The 17,796-nt window shown below is 61.0% G+C and overlaps 1 protein-coding gene across 12 annotated transcripts in view; it reads left to right on the top strand.

The window, feature by feature from the left end:
• Positions 1-11,695: 11,695 nt before the first annotated feature.
• Positions 11,696-17,796, top strand: part of KCNQ2 (potassium voltage-gated channel subfamily Q member 2) — a 65,901-nt gene continuing 59,800 nt past the window's right edge. For all 12 annotated transcript variants that reach the window (XM_070587786.1, XM_070587789.1, XM_070587788.1 and 9 more), the window contains exon 1: positions 11,696-12,139. In XM_070587786.1, coding sequence (XP_070443887.1) covers positions 11,844-12,139 — 296 coding nt within the window. In that variant the 5' untranslated portion in view covers positions 11,696-11,843. The remainder of the gene's footprint in view (positions 12,140-17,796) is intronic.

The raw sequence follows: 17,796 nt of genomic DNA, 5'->3' as shown, positions 1-17,796 counted from the left end.
ACCCGGGAGCTCCATCTCCAGAAATGCCGGAACAGGCCCTGACCTTGGTCAGCAAGGACGGGGACACTCCCTGCCCAGCCACCCCTGTTCCAGGAGAGCAGCCCCAGCCCTGCCTGGTGTTGGTGCTGCAGACAGAGCTTGGGGTGGAGGTGAGCAGATTCCTCGACCACGCTCCCAGTGCAGACATGCCTGCCTCCAGCGGGGCTGGGCTGTGGGGGCTCCCCTGGGCGAGCAGCAGGCCCACCACAGATCCCATGGTGTCCCAGTCTCCAAGCTGCTGTGACAAAGGGCCTCAAGCTGACAGCTTAAAACAACAGAAATGCACTCTCACAGCCCCAAATCAGTATCACTGGGACCAAATCAAGGCGTGGGCAGGGCCCCGCTCCCTCCGTAGGCTCTAGGGGAGGATCTGTCCTGGTGGCACGGAGTTCCCTGGCTTGCAGCTCTGCCACCGTGGTCACATGGCCTTCTCTTAGTATCGAGTCCCCCCCGGCCTCCCTCTTACAAGCACACACGTGATGGTGCTGAGGGCCCGTCTGCATAATCCGGGATCGTCTCCTCATCTCCAGATCCTTAATTTAGTCACCTCTGCCAAACCCTTTCTTGCCACCCAGGTCACATCACAGGTCCCAGGCCTTGGGGCCTGACGTCCTTGGGGGATGTCCAGCCCACGACACTGGGTGAGGGTGGAAATGATGCAGCCACCTAAGGGGCAGTGCTACCAGCCTGAGAGATGGGTGCCCACGGGTCAGAGGTGCTCATGGAAGGGCAGCTGGTCCCAGAGTGGGGATGGGCCCCATGCAGCCATGTGAAGGGAGAGTAGGACAGGAAGGAAGACCCCCATAGCTAGACAGAGTGCTGTCTGGGATCCACTTCCCAGAGGGCGGTTCTGGCAGCCTGCAGACCCATCCGGGAAGGGTCTGGGCTGACCCACAGGGGCCTTCAAGGAGAGTGGCCTGAGGTAGCAAACGCCGACCCAGGATGCCCGGTCAAATGTGGATTTCAGATGACCAGTGGGCACTTCTGATGTCCCACTCAATAGTTACACTGAGAAAGTATTTGTTGTTTATCTGAGATTCATACTTGCCTGTGTAGGCTCGGGCGGACCCACCCAAGGGAGCCTAGGGCTTCCCCCCACTCTCTGAGCCCCTGGCCTGTCCTGGGCCTCGCCTGGGCCACAGCTGCTGGCAGGAGGGAACTGGTGTGACCTTGCAGAGCCTGTCTGCCCCAGGAGGTTGTCTGTGCACACCTGGCCCAGTTAGAATTGGGGTCAAACTGAAGAAAGTTGTCAGCCAGAGACGGTAAGAGTGGAAACCAGCCCCTGGCTGGGGTTGAAGGAAGCCACCTCCGTGGTCCCCGAGGGGGCCTCACACTCCAAGTTCCTGGGCCTGGTGCCTGGTGGGGCTCCTGGCCTCACTGCACCCCTGGCATCTGGCTCAGAGGGGTGTCCACGTGGCAGGGAGAGGCACCTCTGCCTGGTGGGGATGTGCAGTAGCTCCCGGTGTCCACGTGGGGGCAGCACACACAGGCACCTCCCAAGATTTTCCGGCTGACCTGAGGGTGGGCGCCCCTGCGGCCAGCACCCTGCCAGCTGGGGGTGGGCGGGGCCTGGGGTCCCTGGGCTGTTCCTGGAGCCACCCGCACTCAGCGGGAAGGGCTTCTGGGGGATGGAAGACGCTGGCCACACCTGGAGCCTGAGACACAAAGGGGCGACATGTGCCCGGTGGCAGGGGAGCGCCAGGCGGGAAGCGGGAGCCCTGCGGGTGTGCGCTGAGCTGTCGTTCTCGTTCTCAGCCCTCCCGCGGCATTCCAAGGCTGCATTCTGGACAGTCAGCGCACTGGAAATGGAAACAGAAATATTAAAAACACAAGAATACGGTAGCTTGTGGAGCAGCCACATGTCACGTGGCCTCTGGAGAACTCCGCCGCAGAGAGAACAGGAGTAGGGAGGCCAGCCGGTGGCACAGTGGTTAAGTTCCTGTACTCCACTTCGGCAGCCCAAGGTTGTGGGTTTGGATCCCGGGTGCAGAACTATACACCATGCTGTGGCGGTGTCCCACATACAAAAAATAGAGGAAGATGGACAGAGAATAGAGAAGAGCACAGATATTAGCTCAGTGACCATCTTCCTCACCAAAAAAAAAAAAAAAAGAGAGAGAAAAGTTAAGAGAGCAGAAGTGGAAAGGACAGTGCCTTGGCATTATTGTGAAAGCAGTTTTGACCTCGAGGTCTTCTGGAAGGTTCTTAGGACTGGGGGGTGCCTGGATTACACTTTGAGAACTGCTGATTTTGGCTGCAGTGCTGTGGCAAGGGTGCAGGTTTGAGGCCCAGCTCCACTCGCTACGTGCCAGGACGGAGCAGGTAGTGTGGCTGCACAGCAGCACCTGCCCCGGCGGCGGGGAAAGGTTAGATGAGCTGTGTGGTCCAGCTCCCAGAGCTGCCCGGGTGGCAGGGTGAGATGACATGCAAGCTCGAGGCCTGGAGGGAGCTGGGGGCCCCTTCCCACCGCAGGCAGGCAGGGGAGCGGGGGAGCAGGCAGAGTCCGCCAGGCCTAGCGGGGGCATCAGCTTGAGGAGCCCTGTGGGCAGCTGGACAGGGCTGTGGGCAGGTGAGGGCAGGCATCACAGCCGGGACAGTGCCCCTGGGGTGGGGGCTATAGCCTCAGGGCCAAGGCCCAGGTGGGGCACACAGACTAGCGCTCACACCGGGAGGATGGAAGCCCAGCGAGGTGCCCTGCCCGCCATCTCAGGGCTGGTGCTGCTCCGGTCTCCGCGAGGCAGCCCCTGAAGCCAGGGCCTGGGGCGGGGGCTTCAGCCCTCTGCTGGGCTGGTGAATAATTTAGAGCAGGATCTGCCAGGACTTGACTGGCAGCTTCAATCTGCACTTTGGGTGCCTCTAAAAAATTCATGAGTCCTTGAGGCTGCCAGGTCCTGCTGAGCTGGCCGAATCTGATCTGACTCCTGCCTTGTCTCCCCGCGGCTCCCGGCACACTCCCCTCGAGGCAGGAGGCACCTTCCCACCCTGTCCCAGGGTCCGAGGTGGCCCTGGCCATGACAGTCCTGTGTCTGAATAGTGGCTTCAGACCCCAGCGATAGGACCCCAGGGTTTCTCTCTGGGGAGTGACCATCCTTGTGGGTGACTGGGTGTGTCTCCTCCCGGGCTCCCTAGTGTGTCTCTGAGTGAGGCTGTGGGTGTGCTGGATTATGTGCGTGCCCCTGGAGTTTGTACCCAACGTAGGCTGTGCATATCTGTGTGAGTGTGCCCTGGGTGTGGAACGGTGCGTATCTGTGTGTTGCTGTGTGGAGTGTGGGGGAGACTTGGTGGGTGTCCTGGAGCCCTTGGGAGCTGGGGCAGTGAGTGTGTGCATGTGTGTGTATGTGTGTCAGTGCCTGCAGGCGTGTGTTTGTGCATGTGCACACGCACGTGTGTATGTTGGCATGGGCATGCATGTGTATATGCACGTGCATTGTGATGTGTGTGTTTGTGCATGCTCAAGACGGAAAGCATGTGTATGCGCACATGTGCACATGTGTGTGTGCATGTGTGCATGTGAGCATGTATCTTGGCTCCACCTGTGCTGCTGGCTGCCTGGAGTCAGGGCTGAGCTCCTGGGGGGTGTCCGAGGGTGGCTGGACCCCGGCAAGCTGGGCAGCTTTCTCTGTCCTGCAGCCATGCAGGGAGAAGCCAGCCAGGGTGGCTGGACTGCCAGGGATAGGAGCTCCAGGCTGCTCCTGACTCCGCTGGGGTGTGTCAGGGAGGAATGGCCAATGGGGTCTGGAGGAGCTGTGGGGCGCTGGCTCCCTTCCTGGCTCCGCTTGCTGCTCCTGGTGTCGCACTGTGGGGTTGGCTGGGGAGGAGGTGGATAAGGGCTGGGGGAAGCTGTGATGCCCATCAAGGCTGCAGGCGGCGAGAAAAGCTCAGACGTGGATTCGTGGGCTGGGAGCCCAGCCCGGGCCGCTGCCAGCATGGAGGTCCTATCAGCCTCATCACCCCAGGGGCTAGGCCTGGACTGTAGGCTGAGTGGGGCCCTGAGGCAGGGGTGGGGAGGCGCCCAAACTGGGAGGAGATGGGAGGGCATCCAGGGCAGAGTGGGCGGGCCAGGAGTGGTCAGTGGGGTAGGGAGTGTCACGTTCTTTGGGCCATAGCCCTGAAGACGCTTGACAAAGTGGCCCCAGGCCTCTGACAGCCTTCTTGTCCACTGCCAGCACTGTTTCAACTTGGGCCCATGGAGCTGGCTTGGGGTTCTGGGTTCCAGGGCCCAGCTGCCTGGAAAGTGGAGGCAGTGCTGAAGTGAATGGGGAGTCGAGGACACACTGAGAGAGGGAAGAGGGCAGGGAAGAGGGGCCATGCCCCCAGTCCCATGGAGGAGTGTAGAACTTCCCCTTGCATCCCCCAGCCTCTGAGCGAACCGCTCGCCCTGAGAGGGCAGGGCCTGGATGGATGTCCCTTTGGGGTTGGGGTCTGGTTAAATGGCTCTTCCCTGTGCCCAGCTCTCTCGGAGGGCTGCAGCCGCCTCTGCCGGGGGGTGGGGGGGAGGGCTCCTGAGACATTAGGTGCCTTGGTGCCTTCTCTGTTCCCTTTCTTTACTCCGTGTGTCTCCTGACACCCAGCGGCTTCATCTTGAGTGTCAAGGAAGGCAGTGCATGTTGGAAATGCAGTGCACTCAGTTCCAGCCCTGGAATCGAGTCACTTATTTTTACTTTCACGCTTATACAATGCTTATTCATGCTGAGCATTGTGCTAAATGCTTAACAAAGCTCAACCCACTGCACTGTCATAACAAGCCTGCTATGTGCTTATCACTATCTCAACCCCACTGTACACGCTGAGAAACTGAGGCACAGAGAGGCCCAGCAAATTGTCCAAAGTTCCCCATGTGAATTAAGCTGGTAAGCTGTGAAACACAGCGAAGGTCCCACGGTTCTGTGATGGTGTAAAAGTAGCATTCTGTCAAAAGTTGGAAAATAGCAACATGAAGACCTAGGGTTACTTTGTTGAAGGCTGATGATGAGGGCATCCTGTTGCCACTTGGTGAGTGTGGCAACCCTCACACAGACGCCTGCCCACCAAAGCCCTTCCTGGGGGAGCGAGTGTTGCCCTGCTTCCAACATCCCAGACTCCTGCCTCCTTTCCTGTGAAAATTTTCATCCTGTGGCTTGGGTATTCCAAGGAGCTTAAGGGAGAAAATCCATTTGTTTGCACTATTTCATGCTAAGATATGAATGGCTAACATCAAAACATTTGCATTTTAAGAGAAGGCCTAGCTGTCTGCTGTGGGGGTGGGGGAGCTGTTCTGCGCACAGAGGAGGCCTCTACCCACTAGCTGCCAGTAGCTTCTGCCCCTGTCGTGACAACTAAGGACGTCTCCAGACATTTCCAGATGTCCCCTGGGGGACGAAGCCATGCTGGGGAATGGGTCTCATCTAACGGCCTAAAGGGGGTCTCATCTCTGTGGGTGGGCTACTGGGAAAGGATGGGGCATGTCTGAGCTGAGGGGACACACGGATCATTCTCTCTTCAACTGCAGCCACGGGAAGGTGTGTGAGAAATCCAGGAAGAGGGCGTTTCTAAGCTGAGAGCTGCTCGCTGTGGCACCTTCCTGCCGTCTCCCGGACACCACCCCGTGCTGGACGCTGCTCAGGGCACTCTGCTCCTCGACAGGAGCATCAGTTCAGCATCCTGGCAGCCCCACGAGGTGGGAGCCATTTCTCTCCACTTGACCAATGAGGAACCTGGGGCTTTGCAAGGTTCCCTGACCAGCTCAAGGTCGCACAGCTCAGACAAGCCCACAGGGCTCACCTCGGGGCTGTGTCCTGCAGCCAACAACACCCTACCTCCAGCGACCCCGTGGGTGGAGCCTGGTGTTTGCCGGCAGAGCCGTTCATCAGGGGTCACCCCAGCAGAGCCCTTGGTGCTGGCTGGGGGCTCCACCTCGGTCCAGGCTGATGTGTTCCTGGTTTACTGGTCAGAGAGTCCAGCCTTTCTGTCCTATCCCCCTGGCTTAGCATGTGGTCACCTTGTCCTGGGCGAGAGGGTGGGTGGGGGCAGGGACTCTGACAACCCACAGGCTCTGCCCCAGGCTGGACAGCTCTGTCCCAAGCACACTGGACATCTGCCCAAGCAAGCAAGGCATCGAAGTGAGCCTGGGCCGGCAGTGGGCAGGCAGCCAGGGCCCCACTGCCGACAGCCTGTGTGTGGGCAGGGCGGCTGACCGCTCTGCTGGCGGAGAGCCCGTCTCCACGGCACCAAGCTCCAGCTTCCAGCCCACATCTTCCCAGGGTCTACCTTGGCAGCCCCTGAACCACACAAGCCCCAGGCCGGTCATCGGGGGCACACAGTGGCTGGAGGCTCCCGCGATGCCCAATCCTACAACAAAGTGACTGTCATTCATTGAAGGAATGTTGACGAACACCTTCTGTGGACTGGGCGGGGCTGTGAGTGTGTGCACAGGGCTCTGAGTATGTGCAAGGGGCTGTAAGTGTGTGCACAGGCTGTGAGTGTGTGTGCGGGGCTGTGAATGTGTGCAAAGGGTTGTGAGTGTGTGCAGGGCTGTGAGTGTGTGCACGGTGCTGTGAGTGTGTGTATGGGGCTGTGAGTCTGTGCATGGGGCTGTGAGTGTGTGCACGGGCTGTGAGTGTGTGCACGGTGCTGTGAGTGTGTATATGTGGCTGTGAGTCTGTGCACGGGGCTGAGAGTGTGTGTATGGGGCTGTGAGTGTGTGCACAGGGCTGTGAATGTGTGCACGGGGCTGAGAGTGTGTGTATGGGGCTGAGAGTGTGTGCACGGGCTGTGAGTGTGTGTATGGGGCTGTAAGTGTGTGCACAGGCTGTGAGTGTGTATATGGGGCTGTGAGTCTGTGCACAGGGCTGTGAGTGTGTGCACGGTGCTGTGAGTGTGTATATGGGGCTGTGAGTCTGTGCACAGGGCTGTGAGTGTGTGTATGGGGCTGTGAGTGTGTGTATGGGGCTGTGAGTGTGTGCACAGGCTGTGAGTGTGTGTATGGGGCTGTAAGTGTGTGCACAGGGCTGTGAGTGTGTGCATGGCCCTCCTTGCTGAGCTCCAGGTCTAGTGGGAAGGTGAACAGGAGGCAAATAAATATTACAGTTTCAGATTGTGATGAGGAACCAGAACTGAGAGGGAAGGCAGGGGTCCCACTTCAGGGAAGACTCACCAGCAGGGCCTTCCTGAGAAGATGCACAGGAGCCTCCTGGTGCTAGTGGAGGGAACAGCATTCCTAGCCGAGGGAACAGTACGTGCAAAGGCTCCTTCATCTGCTTGGGGGTCACTGAGGCTGTTGTGTGTAGGGGGTGGGGGTGCGGGCAGGTGGGGTGGTCAGAGAGCTGCAGGGCCAGACCACACAGGTGAAGAGACTGGGAGAGGAAAGCTTTCAGATGTTGTCCTAGTGCCATGGGAGCGTTGCCACGTGGAGATGCTCGGTGGGGCCTGGGTCGCACCTCAGCATCAATGTCTGCGCCGTGGGGCCTGGCTGTTCCTCACGTTTTATCTGCCATGGAATGGGTTGACTGCCAGTTTCTTCATTTGCCCAGAGGTGTGGGAGGGGAGTGTGGCATGGCTCATAGGAAGGCCTGTGGACCAGAAATGACAAAATGCACAACCTCCTGAGCAGCACCCTCGCTGGCTCCTGGAAGCTGGTGCACAGAGAGCCACGCAGGGCTTCCCTTGAGGGCCCACAATCTGCAGACTGATTTCTGCCCTCCAGACACGTCCAGGGCCACCTTCACTGCCCAGCCCGTCTTGGCCATCACAGGTGACCATGGACACCTAGTGTCAGGTGCTATTGGTGGCTGAGAAAGACAAGTCAGCTCCCTCATGCAATTAGCTGCCTTGCCAGAGGCTGGGGAAGCTTGTTGAGAGCTTAGATCCTTTAAAAAGAAAACCTATAAATTAAATTTTTATTGACTTTAGTGTAAGATGTTTTAAAAAAATCAATGCTTTCACATCTTAAATCTTTTCCTCATTTCCTTGCTCCCCATGACCTGGGTAAAGGCGGCCTTCTTCCTCCTCATAGCGGAAAATTCCTTGTGGGGAGGGCTGGGACCTCTGTCTGGTTAGGCACTTCCTGTTCTCCAAATTATAGGATTAGCTCAGCAACAGCCCTGACCCAGGTTAATTGACTGAGAACCTGTCTCTTCTCATTCCCCAAATTAAGTCTTGTCTCCCGGAGGCTGGGTGGAGCTTCTCCTCGGGGCCTCTTCCAGAAGCATCTGTGCGGTGTGGTGGCTGGGGGGGGGGGGGGGGGGGGGCGGGGCTCGTGCCTTTTCTCCTGGGAGAAGACGGGGTAGAGGTGGAACAGGAAACTCTGATTCTCAGCATCTGCCCCCAGTGTCCACGTGGTCCCTGGCCCACGGAAGTTGAGTGTGGCTGAACACCTGGACATGAGAACGTTTGATGTGACCACAGGGTGTCAACAGAGCCTCAGACCCGGGCTGTGTGGAGAGGGCTCCCTCAGCCAACAACAGCTCCGCCACAGGGACGGCATGCACAACTGCTGCTCTCGTCCCTCGGCCGGAACGGACAGCCAGTGGAAGCCTACTTCTTGACTCACTTCCCCTGCGCTCCGACGTCTTCTCTCTGGTCCACTGTCCGCTGTGAAGTCTGTGACTGGAGTCACAACACACCAGGGTTTCGGAGAAGTGGGTTTCCAGGAGATGCCGAGTCCACTTCCGACCCACACCACTGTGGCAAGAGTCACCATGTGGTTCCCAGAAAGGGAACGACCCAGATGGGCTTCGAGTTGGCCTCTGCAACCAGCAGCTTCGATGTCCACTGACCACATTTCGTGGGTACTTCTCCATGCCAGGCTCTGGTGGGACACTGTAGTGGACAAGATGCACACAAAGGCAGGGGATCCAGGCTGGGAAGCAGGCCACAGCCTGTGCAATGAGCCCCCAGGTGCGGAGGGGATGCACAGGCATGCTTCGGAGGGGCGTGTGGGGATTTGTGAGAACCCTGGGCTGGTCTGGGAGACAGTGTGGCCAACCTCGGTTGTGTCAGCTCAATAGTCCATTCTCGGCTGCTTAGTGTAGACAGCGATGTTGGGGACAGGAGGAGGAGGCCATGAGGAGAGGGCAGGAGCAGGGCGCTGGGCTGCGAAGGTTCTGGAGAGTGTTCACTGCTGGAGGTGCTGAAAGGACAGCGCCCAGCTTGGCTGGCCGCTGTGCCAGGCATGGGTCACCCGAGTCCGGTGAGAGCCGTCTCCTCAGGCAGGAGTTGGGCGTCATGTGCATCTGAATTTTTCCACTTCTCTTCTCTGGATCCGTCAGTGCAGTCTTGGCAAAGATGGCTTGAGCCTGAAAGCTTTTCCCATCTATTTTTAAATAAATGGAATTCCTGTCTCTTGCACGAAATTCACCCCAACTGAACGTTTCACCACCTGCTCCATCTGGGCAGCAGGGTGGGGGCACTGGTGGCCAGACTGCTGACAATGCACAGTCCATAGTGTGCGTGACACAAAGTTGAAAACATAAATGGTCAATGAGCCAGCTCACCAAAAGGACACCCAGAACAGAGGAAGCAAGGATTTTTCAGAACTTGATGTAGGATTTGCCTTCCAGAACATCCGAGAGATGTGGCAAAGTGGCTGGTGCAAGAACCATGTGTGGACCGAGAACAGAGGGCTCCAGGACTCACGGGCCACCACCTCTGGAGCAGGTTCCCCTCAGAGGGGCGTCCCTCTCAGCACTGACTCACCCCCCAGGAGACTGTGAAGGCAGCCGTGGCTCCCAAAGGCCTTGGGGATGTGTCCTTCTCTTTCCTAAAAAAGATGAGCAAGTTTGTCTCTCCTCAGTGTCCTGGAATGCCAGAGAGCCCACCTTGCTCCCATCTCAGTGCTCCTGCATCTGCAAAAATGACACCTGGGAATCACTCTGCATTCATCCTCTGTGGACCAGCCCTAACCGTGGCCCGTGTTGCTCTCCCATCACAGCCTGAGAAGGGGCTCCCCAAGGAGGGGTGATGCCAGTGCAGGTGACACCCCATAGTGTGGAGCTTCCCCTTAACAGGAGGAGGTGGCCTGGCCCTTCCAGAGTTTGTGTTTGAGTTGCAGTCCCTTTGCTCGGTCTTCTGAAGAGCGAGAACAAGGGCTACCAGAGGCCAGTGAGCAAAGCCAGCCAGACGCCACCAGCTTGCAGATCCAGCTCCTGAGGGGAATGAAGGTAGGCCCTTCTTTCCTCTGTAGCCCAGACCCCCTCCTCCTCTTGAACTGACCAGGCTGGTGCCTCCTTCTTCATCTGGGCTCGTGGGGGGCACACACTCAGAAAACCTGCAGCCACCTGAGGCTGGTGAGTGTAGCTGATGCCTGGGCATGGAGGCAGGGAGGGGGGCTCAGGAGTGTGGCCCCTGGGACCTACCTGTGTGGAGAGGTGTGTGTGGCATCAGCTGCAGTCCGTCCCCAACATTCCAGACGACTCACAAATTAGCACTGTGCCTGCATTGACTATTGTGTTTTCTGCCCAACTAAAATAAATAAATAAACACGCCACATGGCCACTAGCTTTGGAAACCAAAAGGTGGGCAGCACAGCTGAACCGGCACCGGGGGGCGTGCTCTGTTATGAGCCGATTACCAAGGAGGACAGCGCCAACTCCCGTACAGGGTCCTTCCCCTGGTGGAGCCCAGGGTGCCAGGCAGCTGCTGGAAGAGGCCGGACAGAGTCCACAGAGGCGCCTGCAGCCCCACCATCCCAGCTGTGGAGCGGGAGGCTCCAGCGGGGGCCTGGTGGGGAGCTGAGAGCGCCAAGTGTGCAAGGGCCCCTCTTCGGCCTCCCAGCAGCAGGTCCTAGAGGCCCCCCAGGACATCCATGGCTCCCTGGCTAAAATAGCCCACCTCTGCCCACTCCCTCCCCAGGGGACACCCTGCCGTCTGTGTCCAGAGCCTGCCCTCCTTTGTTCTGGACTGTAGCACCAGCGTCCCCACCCGCCTCAGGCCTCCGTCTTGCCCTGGGGTCCACCCTCCCCCCTCTTCCCCTTCTGGGCTCTGCAGAATGAAGTCCAGGCCTCTTGGGGGGGCTTCCAGGGTGAGCCTCTCTGGCCGTCCTTGCCCCTCTCATGCCTCTGCAGCCTCCCTTGCCCCTGCGGCCTCCCTTGCACACTCCTTCTCCAAGGCCCAGTGCAGGCCACCTCCTCGATAGTCTCCCCAGACACCTTCCTGGACACCCTGGAAACCCAGGTTTTGGGGGCCTCATGCCTGGTCCCCCCGAGGCCAAGAGCATAAGGTCCACCCGGGCTGGGCCACACAATGAAGAGCCGGCAAGAACCGTAACCTCTCCCCGCTCTGAGGTGTCCAGTCCTGGGGCCCAGCTAGTAGGAATCCAACCAGTCGCGCGCTCGGACCTCTTTGGGATCCCAGGGAGAGCCGGGGGCCGCTGGGGCGGTGCGCTTGCCGGGTCCTGCCCACCTCAGAAGTGACCAGGGGACCGGGTTCCCTCGTCAGGGCACACGTGGCAGGCGGAGCTCCAACGGGTCTGCCCGGGCAGCGGGACGCCTAGCCCAGCCGGGTCCTTGCCTCCTCTCGCTCCTTCCCCTCCCCTCCCCTCCCCTCCGGCGGCCTGCGCGGCGTCGCAGGGGTTAACGGGGGGCGGGGCGAGGCGGCAGGCGGAGCCGGCGCGGCCTCGGGCCAGGCGCTGAGGCGCGCGCGGAGCGAGGTGGCCGCAGCGTCCCCGCGCGCGGCCCGGGCCTGGCAGGAGCGCGGAGCCGCCGCCGCCGCCGCCGCTGCTGCCGCCACGGCCATGCGGCTCCCGGGCCGGGGGCCTGGGCTCGGGCCCGCGCCGCCCCCCGCGCGCCGCCTCCGCTGAGCCCGCGCCCGCCCGGGCGCCGCCCGGCACCATGGTGCAGAAGTCGCGCAACGGCGGCGTGTACCCCGGCCCGAGCGGGGAGAAGAAGCTCAAGGTGGGCTTCGTGGGGCTGGACCCCGGCGCGCCCGACTCCACCCGGGACGGCGCTCTGCTCATCGCCGGCTCCGAGGCCCCCAAACGCGGCAGCATCTTGAGCAAGCCGCGCGCGGGGGGCGCGGGCGCCGGGAAGCCCCCCAAGCGCAACGCCTTCTACCGCAAGCTGCAGAATTTCCTTTACAACGTGCTGGAGCGGCCGCGCGGCTGGGCGTTCATCTACCACGCCTACGTGTGAGTGCCCACCCGCGGGCGGCTGCGCGGGGGTCGCGGGGCACGGCCGGATACCCGATCGGCCGTGAAGGCCCGCGGGCGCACAGCTGCGGGCGATGAGGGGTCCCTCTGTGTATGTCCGAGCGCTCGCGTCGGTCACACCGTCTGCGTGGGGTCCGAGTCGGAGGACTGCGTCCTCTGGCTAAAGCGAAGGGCGGAGGTTGGAGAGAGATTTCGGAGAGATCGGGCAGAAGGGAGTTCTGGGGTCCGGGAGTTCAGGTCGTGGCGGGGGCGCCCGTTCCCCTCCCCCGCCGGCGGCCTGGCTGGGTTGCATCAGCCCCTCCCCCGCAGGATGGGGAGATGTGCGGGCGCCCCAGCCTCCCCTCCTCAGCCCGAGAGGCCCCTCCCCAAGGCCGCTGCATCGAACAAAGGGCCGGCCAGGGAGGAGGGCGGCGCTGCCGGTCCTGCCACTGGATCTGGACCCCTGTAGTTTGGGCTCCCCCAAGGAAGGGGAGACTTCCTACCCTTCCCCTTCTCTCCAAGCCACTCACTCTCCATCTGGGCTGAGCTTCTGGGTTGCTGAAATGGGGGAGGGTCCTAATGTTTCTCCCCTCCCCCAGCCTCAGCTGAGGGCAGTGATGTTCTGCCCGTGGTGCCTGCACCCATCCCTGGCTGCCTTCGTGCCCCCGCTCTCCCCTCCACCCAGCACAGCCCTGACCCCTCTCTGCAGCTGCTAGCTGGAGGAGCAGGTGTGTGCGTGGTGCCCCTGGTGCACGTTCTGGGCTCTGGACTCCCTCCCTATTAGAGGGGACACCCAGGAGGAGGGGTGCCACGGTCCTGGGCCCACCAGCCCTGGCTCTAGAAGGGGCTGTTGGTCTCCCTAGGCCTGGTGTTCCCAGAACTCCTGGTCCCTGGGGAAGGGCAGTGGCCTTGGCCTGGTGGTGTGTGCACATGGGTATTTGTGTGGGTATTTGTGCAGAGTCGTGTGTGTGCGTGTGCATGTGCAGCCTCTGAGCATACAGGCGCTCTCTCCCATTCCAGCTAGACCGGGACCAGGACTCGGCCATTTTGTATGAAAGAGGCATTTTGGGATGGGCATAAGGGGCGGATTCTGGGAAACCGTCTCTGACCAAGGACCTACCTGGATGGAGGGACATGTGTGCCCTGAGTGTGCCCGTGTGCCATGAGTGTGCGCTCTGGACGGACCCTCCGTGGGATGAGGGAGAAGACCCCGGGAGGGAAATGCCAGGCTGCTGGCGGGGAGGGTGTCCTGAGGGGAGATCACAGCCCTGGGGGGCGGGGGGCCCTGGGCCCTGTCCCCAGCCTCCGCGCTGAGCCACTCTGGGAGTCCCGAGAGGCAGGGGCTTCCCTGGCGCGGTGAGAGTCACCCCCACCCGCCCCAGAGGGACGGCTCTGGCTCTTCCAGGGCAGGAGTGCTCTCAGAGCTGTTTGTGCTTGGAAGAACCCCGTGTCTCCTCACCAATGGCCCCCCACCCCCGCCTCCCTCCCCCCTGGCTGGGGGATGAGGGGGCTCCCAGGGGGGCTGGCTCTGGTCAGCCAGGTCCTGGCCTCAGGTGACCTCTGGTACGTGGACAGAGTCTGCCCCTCAGTCCAGCGGCTGGGCCCCCTAGTCTGACCCGTAGTGTGCCTGCCAGAGGGTTCTGTGCTTTGGGCACGAATGTCCCCTGGCTGGCAGCATTTCCCTGGGGTCCCCGCTGTGTGGCCCCGTCCCAGCCCTGAGTGGCCTTTCCCTGCCTGGGCCTGAAGTGCTCAGCCCTCTGTGCCTCCTGCCTCCTGAAGCTGCAGTGTCCAGCCCCGGAAGCGGAGTTTGGGGAGCCCCGGTATGGCTGCTGCTCTGGCGGGTACGGGGTCTGTGCCATCTCCACCTTGGAGACCCCTGAGTCAGGACAGGCGGGCCACAGCGTGGAACCTTAGAGGTGTCGCCCCACCCCTTCAGCCTGCTAAGGATCCTCCACCCAGGGCACGGGGCTTCCGTGAGCACCCTTAGCCCTCAGCTCACCAGCTGAGGGGCTCAAACTTGGGGAAGGCAGCCCCACTAGCAGGCGGGTCTCTTCCGGGGAGTGGGGTACGCAGGAGGGGGCAATGGTTAAGAGCAGGGTCTGTGGCCACTGTTGGGTTAGGCACGTGAGCCTCGTCACAGGAGCTCTGCAGGCCTCAGTTTCCCGTCAGGAAGGTGTGCACAGCTGCTCCTTGCCCCCAGAGCGTTGTGCACATGAACTTGTGGGCATCTGCTCCCCCAGGGCTGGCCAGGGGGCTCTCCCCGAAGGTGACACTTCTCCAAGCTGCTGACGTTGCTCATCGCCCTTCCCCCAGGTCCCCAGCAGAACTCTCCTTGGGGCCTGGCCCCACCCTGACTCGGGGGGCCTTTCCTGCCCCTGTACTGGGCTCCTTCCCGAGGCCTGCATTTCCAGAGGGCTTGGCCGCCCCTGTGCATGGACTGGCCCATGTTTGTGCATCATTTTGTTTGTCGATTCATTAATTAAATGAAGTTGAGGCCGCTTCTCCCCTCTGGGTGCTGAGTTGGGCCTGGGGAAGCCGGCAGGGGGCAGGGACAAGGCCCTGGGGCTGGCAGGCCTGCTGCTGCAGCCCATCCTGGCTGGAAACGAATCCTCGGGTCTGGGGCTGCCCTGAGCCCTCCTGGACCACCTTTCTTCTACTTGTTGCCGCCAAAGCCTGGCTTCTGGAAGGCGGAGGTGTGCCAGCCCCTCTGGGTGTCCCTGCGGATCCTGGAGGCAGCTGCTGTCAGAGGGGAGGGAGGCGGTCTCCCTGTGGCCCCCGGGCTTGGTGGGCATCAGATCAGGTGCCCCCTGCCCTCTGTGGGAAGGGCCTTCTCTGCAGATGTGCCTCTGGGCGTGGAGCCATGGCCATCACCCCCTCCGCCTGTGAGCGGCTCCAGAAGCACTTCTGGAGACAGGGGGCTTCCCTGAGTCAGGAGGGATCTGAGACCAGCCGAGATGTGGGCCCGCCTGGGCAGAAACAGCTCGGACCCGCTCCTCCCAACCCTGAGCTGGGAGGGTCCCTTCTTTTGCCCGCAGGTGGATGGAGAGCAGCCCTGGTGGGCAGACCACACTCTGCGTGGCTGCTCACCCAGGCTGGGCGGGCGGCTCCGGGTGGTGCGTGGACCCAGGGAGGAGCCGCCTGGGGCCTGGATGGGTTTCTGGGTGGGCAGGCTGAGTTTGGACGGCTCCCACCGGTGCTGTCAGCAGTGGGTGGGGCCCTGTGGCGAGGAGCTGGGCCGAGTGGGGTGAGGAAGGAGTGCAGCTGAGCCGCAGGCAGCTGTGTAGACACTCCCCACCGCTGCCTACCCTCACAGCTCGGGCAGGGCTCAGGGTTCAGAGGTCTGTGTGACCCTAGAGCAGAAGTCTCTGTGCATGAGAGGATTTTCTAGGTACGAGGTCTAGAGTTTCCACGAGATTCTCAGAGGGGGTGTGAGCCGCAGAAAAGACCCCAAACCGCCATTGCAGGGATGTGTCTGGGCAAAGGGGGCTGGTGGGGTTGCTTGTCTGCCTCAGGGAAGCCTGTGGGGGGAGTCCTTTGAGAGCCTGGGTGAGAGGTGTCAGCCCACCCCTGTGTTGGATGGGAGCCAGAGTTACTCCATCACGGGGACGTCTCTTCTGCGTGATCTCTGCTGCTCAAGGCAGGAGTGGGAAAGGGAAGTGCACTTAGCATGCACCTGCTGTGTGCTGGTCTCCGTGTTTCCCGCTTGAGCCGGTGAGAGGCTCGTGTTGCCTTGTTTTCGCTGGTGGGGTTGAGTGAGCTCCAGAGTTGTCCTCTCCAGCCAGAACGGGGTCTCTGTGGAGGCTGGGGGTGCAGCTGCTTGACCTCTCCAGCGTCTGAGAGCTGCTCTGAGTTGCCAGGATGAGGCTGCGTTTGGAAGAGGCCTGACTGAAAATGCCGTGAGGTGGGGGTGGGGTGGGGGTGGGTGGCAGGGCCTGCTGACAGCCTCGCTTTGTGAGTTGTTTTCCCTCCGGCTGGGCCAGCCAGCCCTCGGTCCTCGGGCAGCATCCAGTGCGCCTTCAGAGACCTCAATGTTCTGGGGCTTGTGGCTGGGGCTGCAGCCCGGCCTTGTTTCCTGTTTCACAGCAGGGGGCTGGGGTCCAGGGCCTTAGGGCCCTGCTACAGTCCCTGTGGCCTCAGATAACCCAGGTGGGGTCATGCTTTCAGTCACCCGCAGGCCGGCTGCCGCCCCCTCTCTCCGCCCTGGCCTGCCTGCCTTTGAGGGGCAAGTGCGGCTGGGGGAAGTGCCCGCAGTCCCATCTCTGGAGGTTTCCGGGGAGGCTGGGGTCTGAATGGCCATATTCTCCACTTCTTCTAAGCCCTGGACCTCCCGACAGTCCTGAGGAGGATGTTCTCTGATTGAAGAGGTGGGAAATCTTACAGAAATTTCACAAAAGGTAAAAAGGCCAGGGGTGGGGGGGGCTGTGGTTTCCAGGGAAACACGGGCTCATCAGACTTATCCTCAGGCCTCCGGGCAGGACTTCTCACCCCCACCAGACAACTTAAAGTGAAATTACTCTGTGACAACGAGCTCCTTCTTAATCACTCTGTCTCGTTACACTGTGGAGTAAATCTGCACGGACACTCTGTGTCTAGGTAGCGGGGGGAGGGGTGGTGGGGGGCATGCTTGGCCCTGACAGGTTCACGGACTGCAGCAGGGGACACCTCGGTCCTATTAGAAATCGGTACAAGTCAGGGCTGGCCCCGGGGCCGAGTGGTTAAATTTGCGCGCTCTGCTTTGGCGGCCCAGGGTTTCACCAGTTTGGGTCCTGGGCACAGACATGGCATCGCTCATCAGGCCACGCTGAGGCAGCGGCCCACATGCTACAACTAGAAGGACCTACAACTAAAATATGCAGCCATGTACTGGGGGGCTTTGCGGAGAAGAAGGCAAAAAGAAAGGAAAAAGAAACACTAAGAAGAAAAATAGAAATTGGTACAAGTCAGATACTCAGCCTGGTCTCGACGGAACGTCAGGAGGACTGGGCTCTGCTGGCTGGGCCTGCAGGGCCTTCGACGTGAGTGCTGCTGTGCGTGAGGGTCCTCGGAGCCCACCTCACAGTGGGAGGCCCCACTCCAGTTCTGAACATGCTCACGCCCTGGAATGTTTCTGAAGAAGCCGGACACTTAGGCTGCGTCCAGGGGTGGGTTGAGGTTTTCCCAGTTTTTCTTCGTCCCGCAGGTTGCTAGTCTCTGCGCACCTGCCTGTCTGCCCTGCAGGCCCAGCACATCTGTGCATCGCAACAGGCAGCATGATATGCCACATCCCTGCTGGTTAGAGCTGCCGGGCTGGTCTCCCCTCTCCAGGGCTTGGCATTCCCGACGCCCTGCAGAAGGAGTGGGGTCCAGAGTGCTGAGAGCCCCTGGGTGCATCGCGTGGAGGCCTGACCACAGGGTGTGGGGTTTGGGGAGGTGGAGACCATGCGGAGGATGCAAACTTCGTGCAGAAGGAGGGGTCAGACATGCAGCTCATATTCTGGGCCCCCAGAGCGTCCATGTGAGGTTGAGTGGGTGGCTCCGGCTGTGAAAGTCTCAGGACCGCAGGTGGCCCTGGGCTGGAGGCTGCTGTCCCTTCGAGAGGCAACGCTTATGAGGGAAGTTGGTGTGTGTCCCATTTCTTGTTATTACCAACAGTGCTGCCGGAGTTTCCTGGCAGGTGG

This window comes from Equus przewalskii, chromosome 21, assembly GCF_037783145.1.
Source record: "Equus przewalskii isolate Varuska chromosome 21, EquPr2, whole genome shotgun sequence".
Classification (NCBI taxonomy): Eukaryota; Metazoa; Chordata; class Mammalia; order Perissodactyla; family Equidae; genus Equus; species Equus przewalskii.
This window is presented reverse-complemented; position numbering and strand designations above follow the sequence as displayed.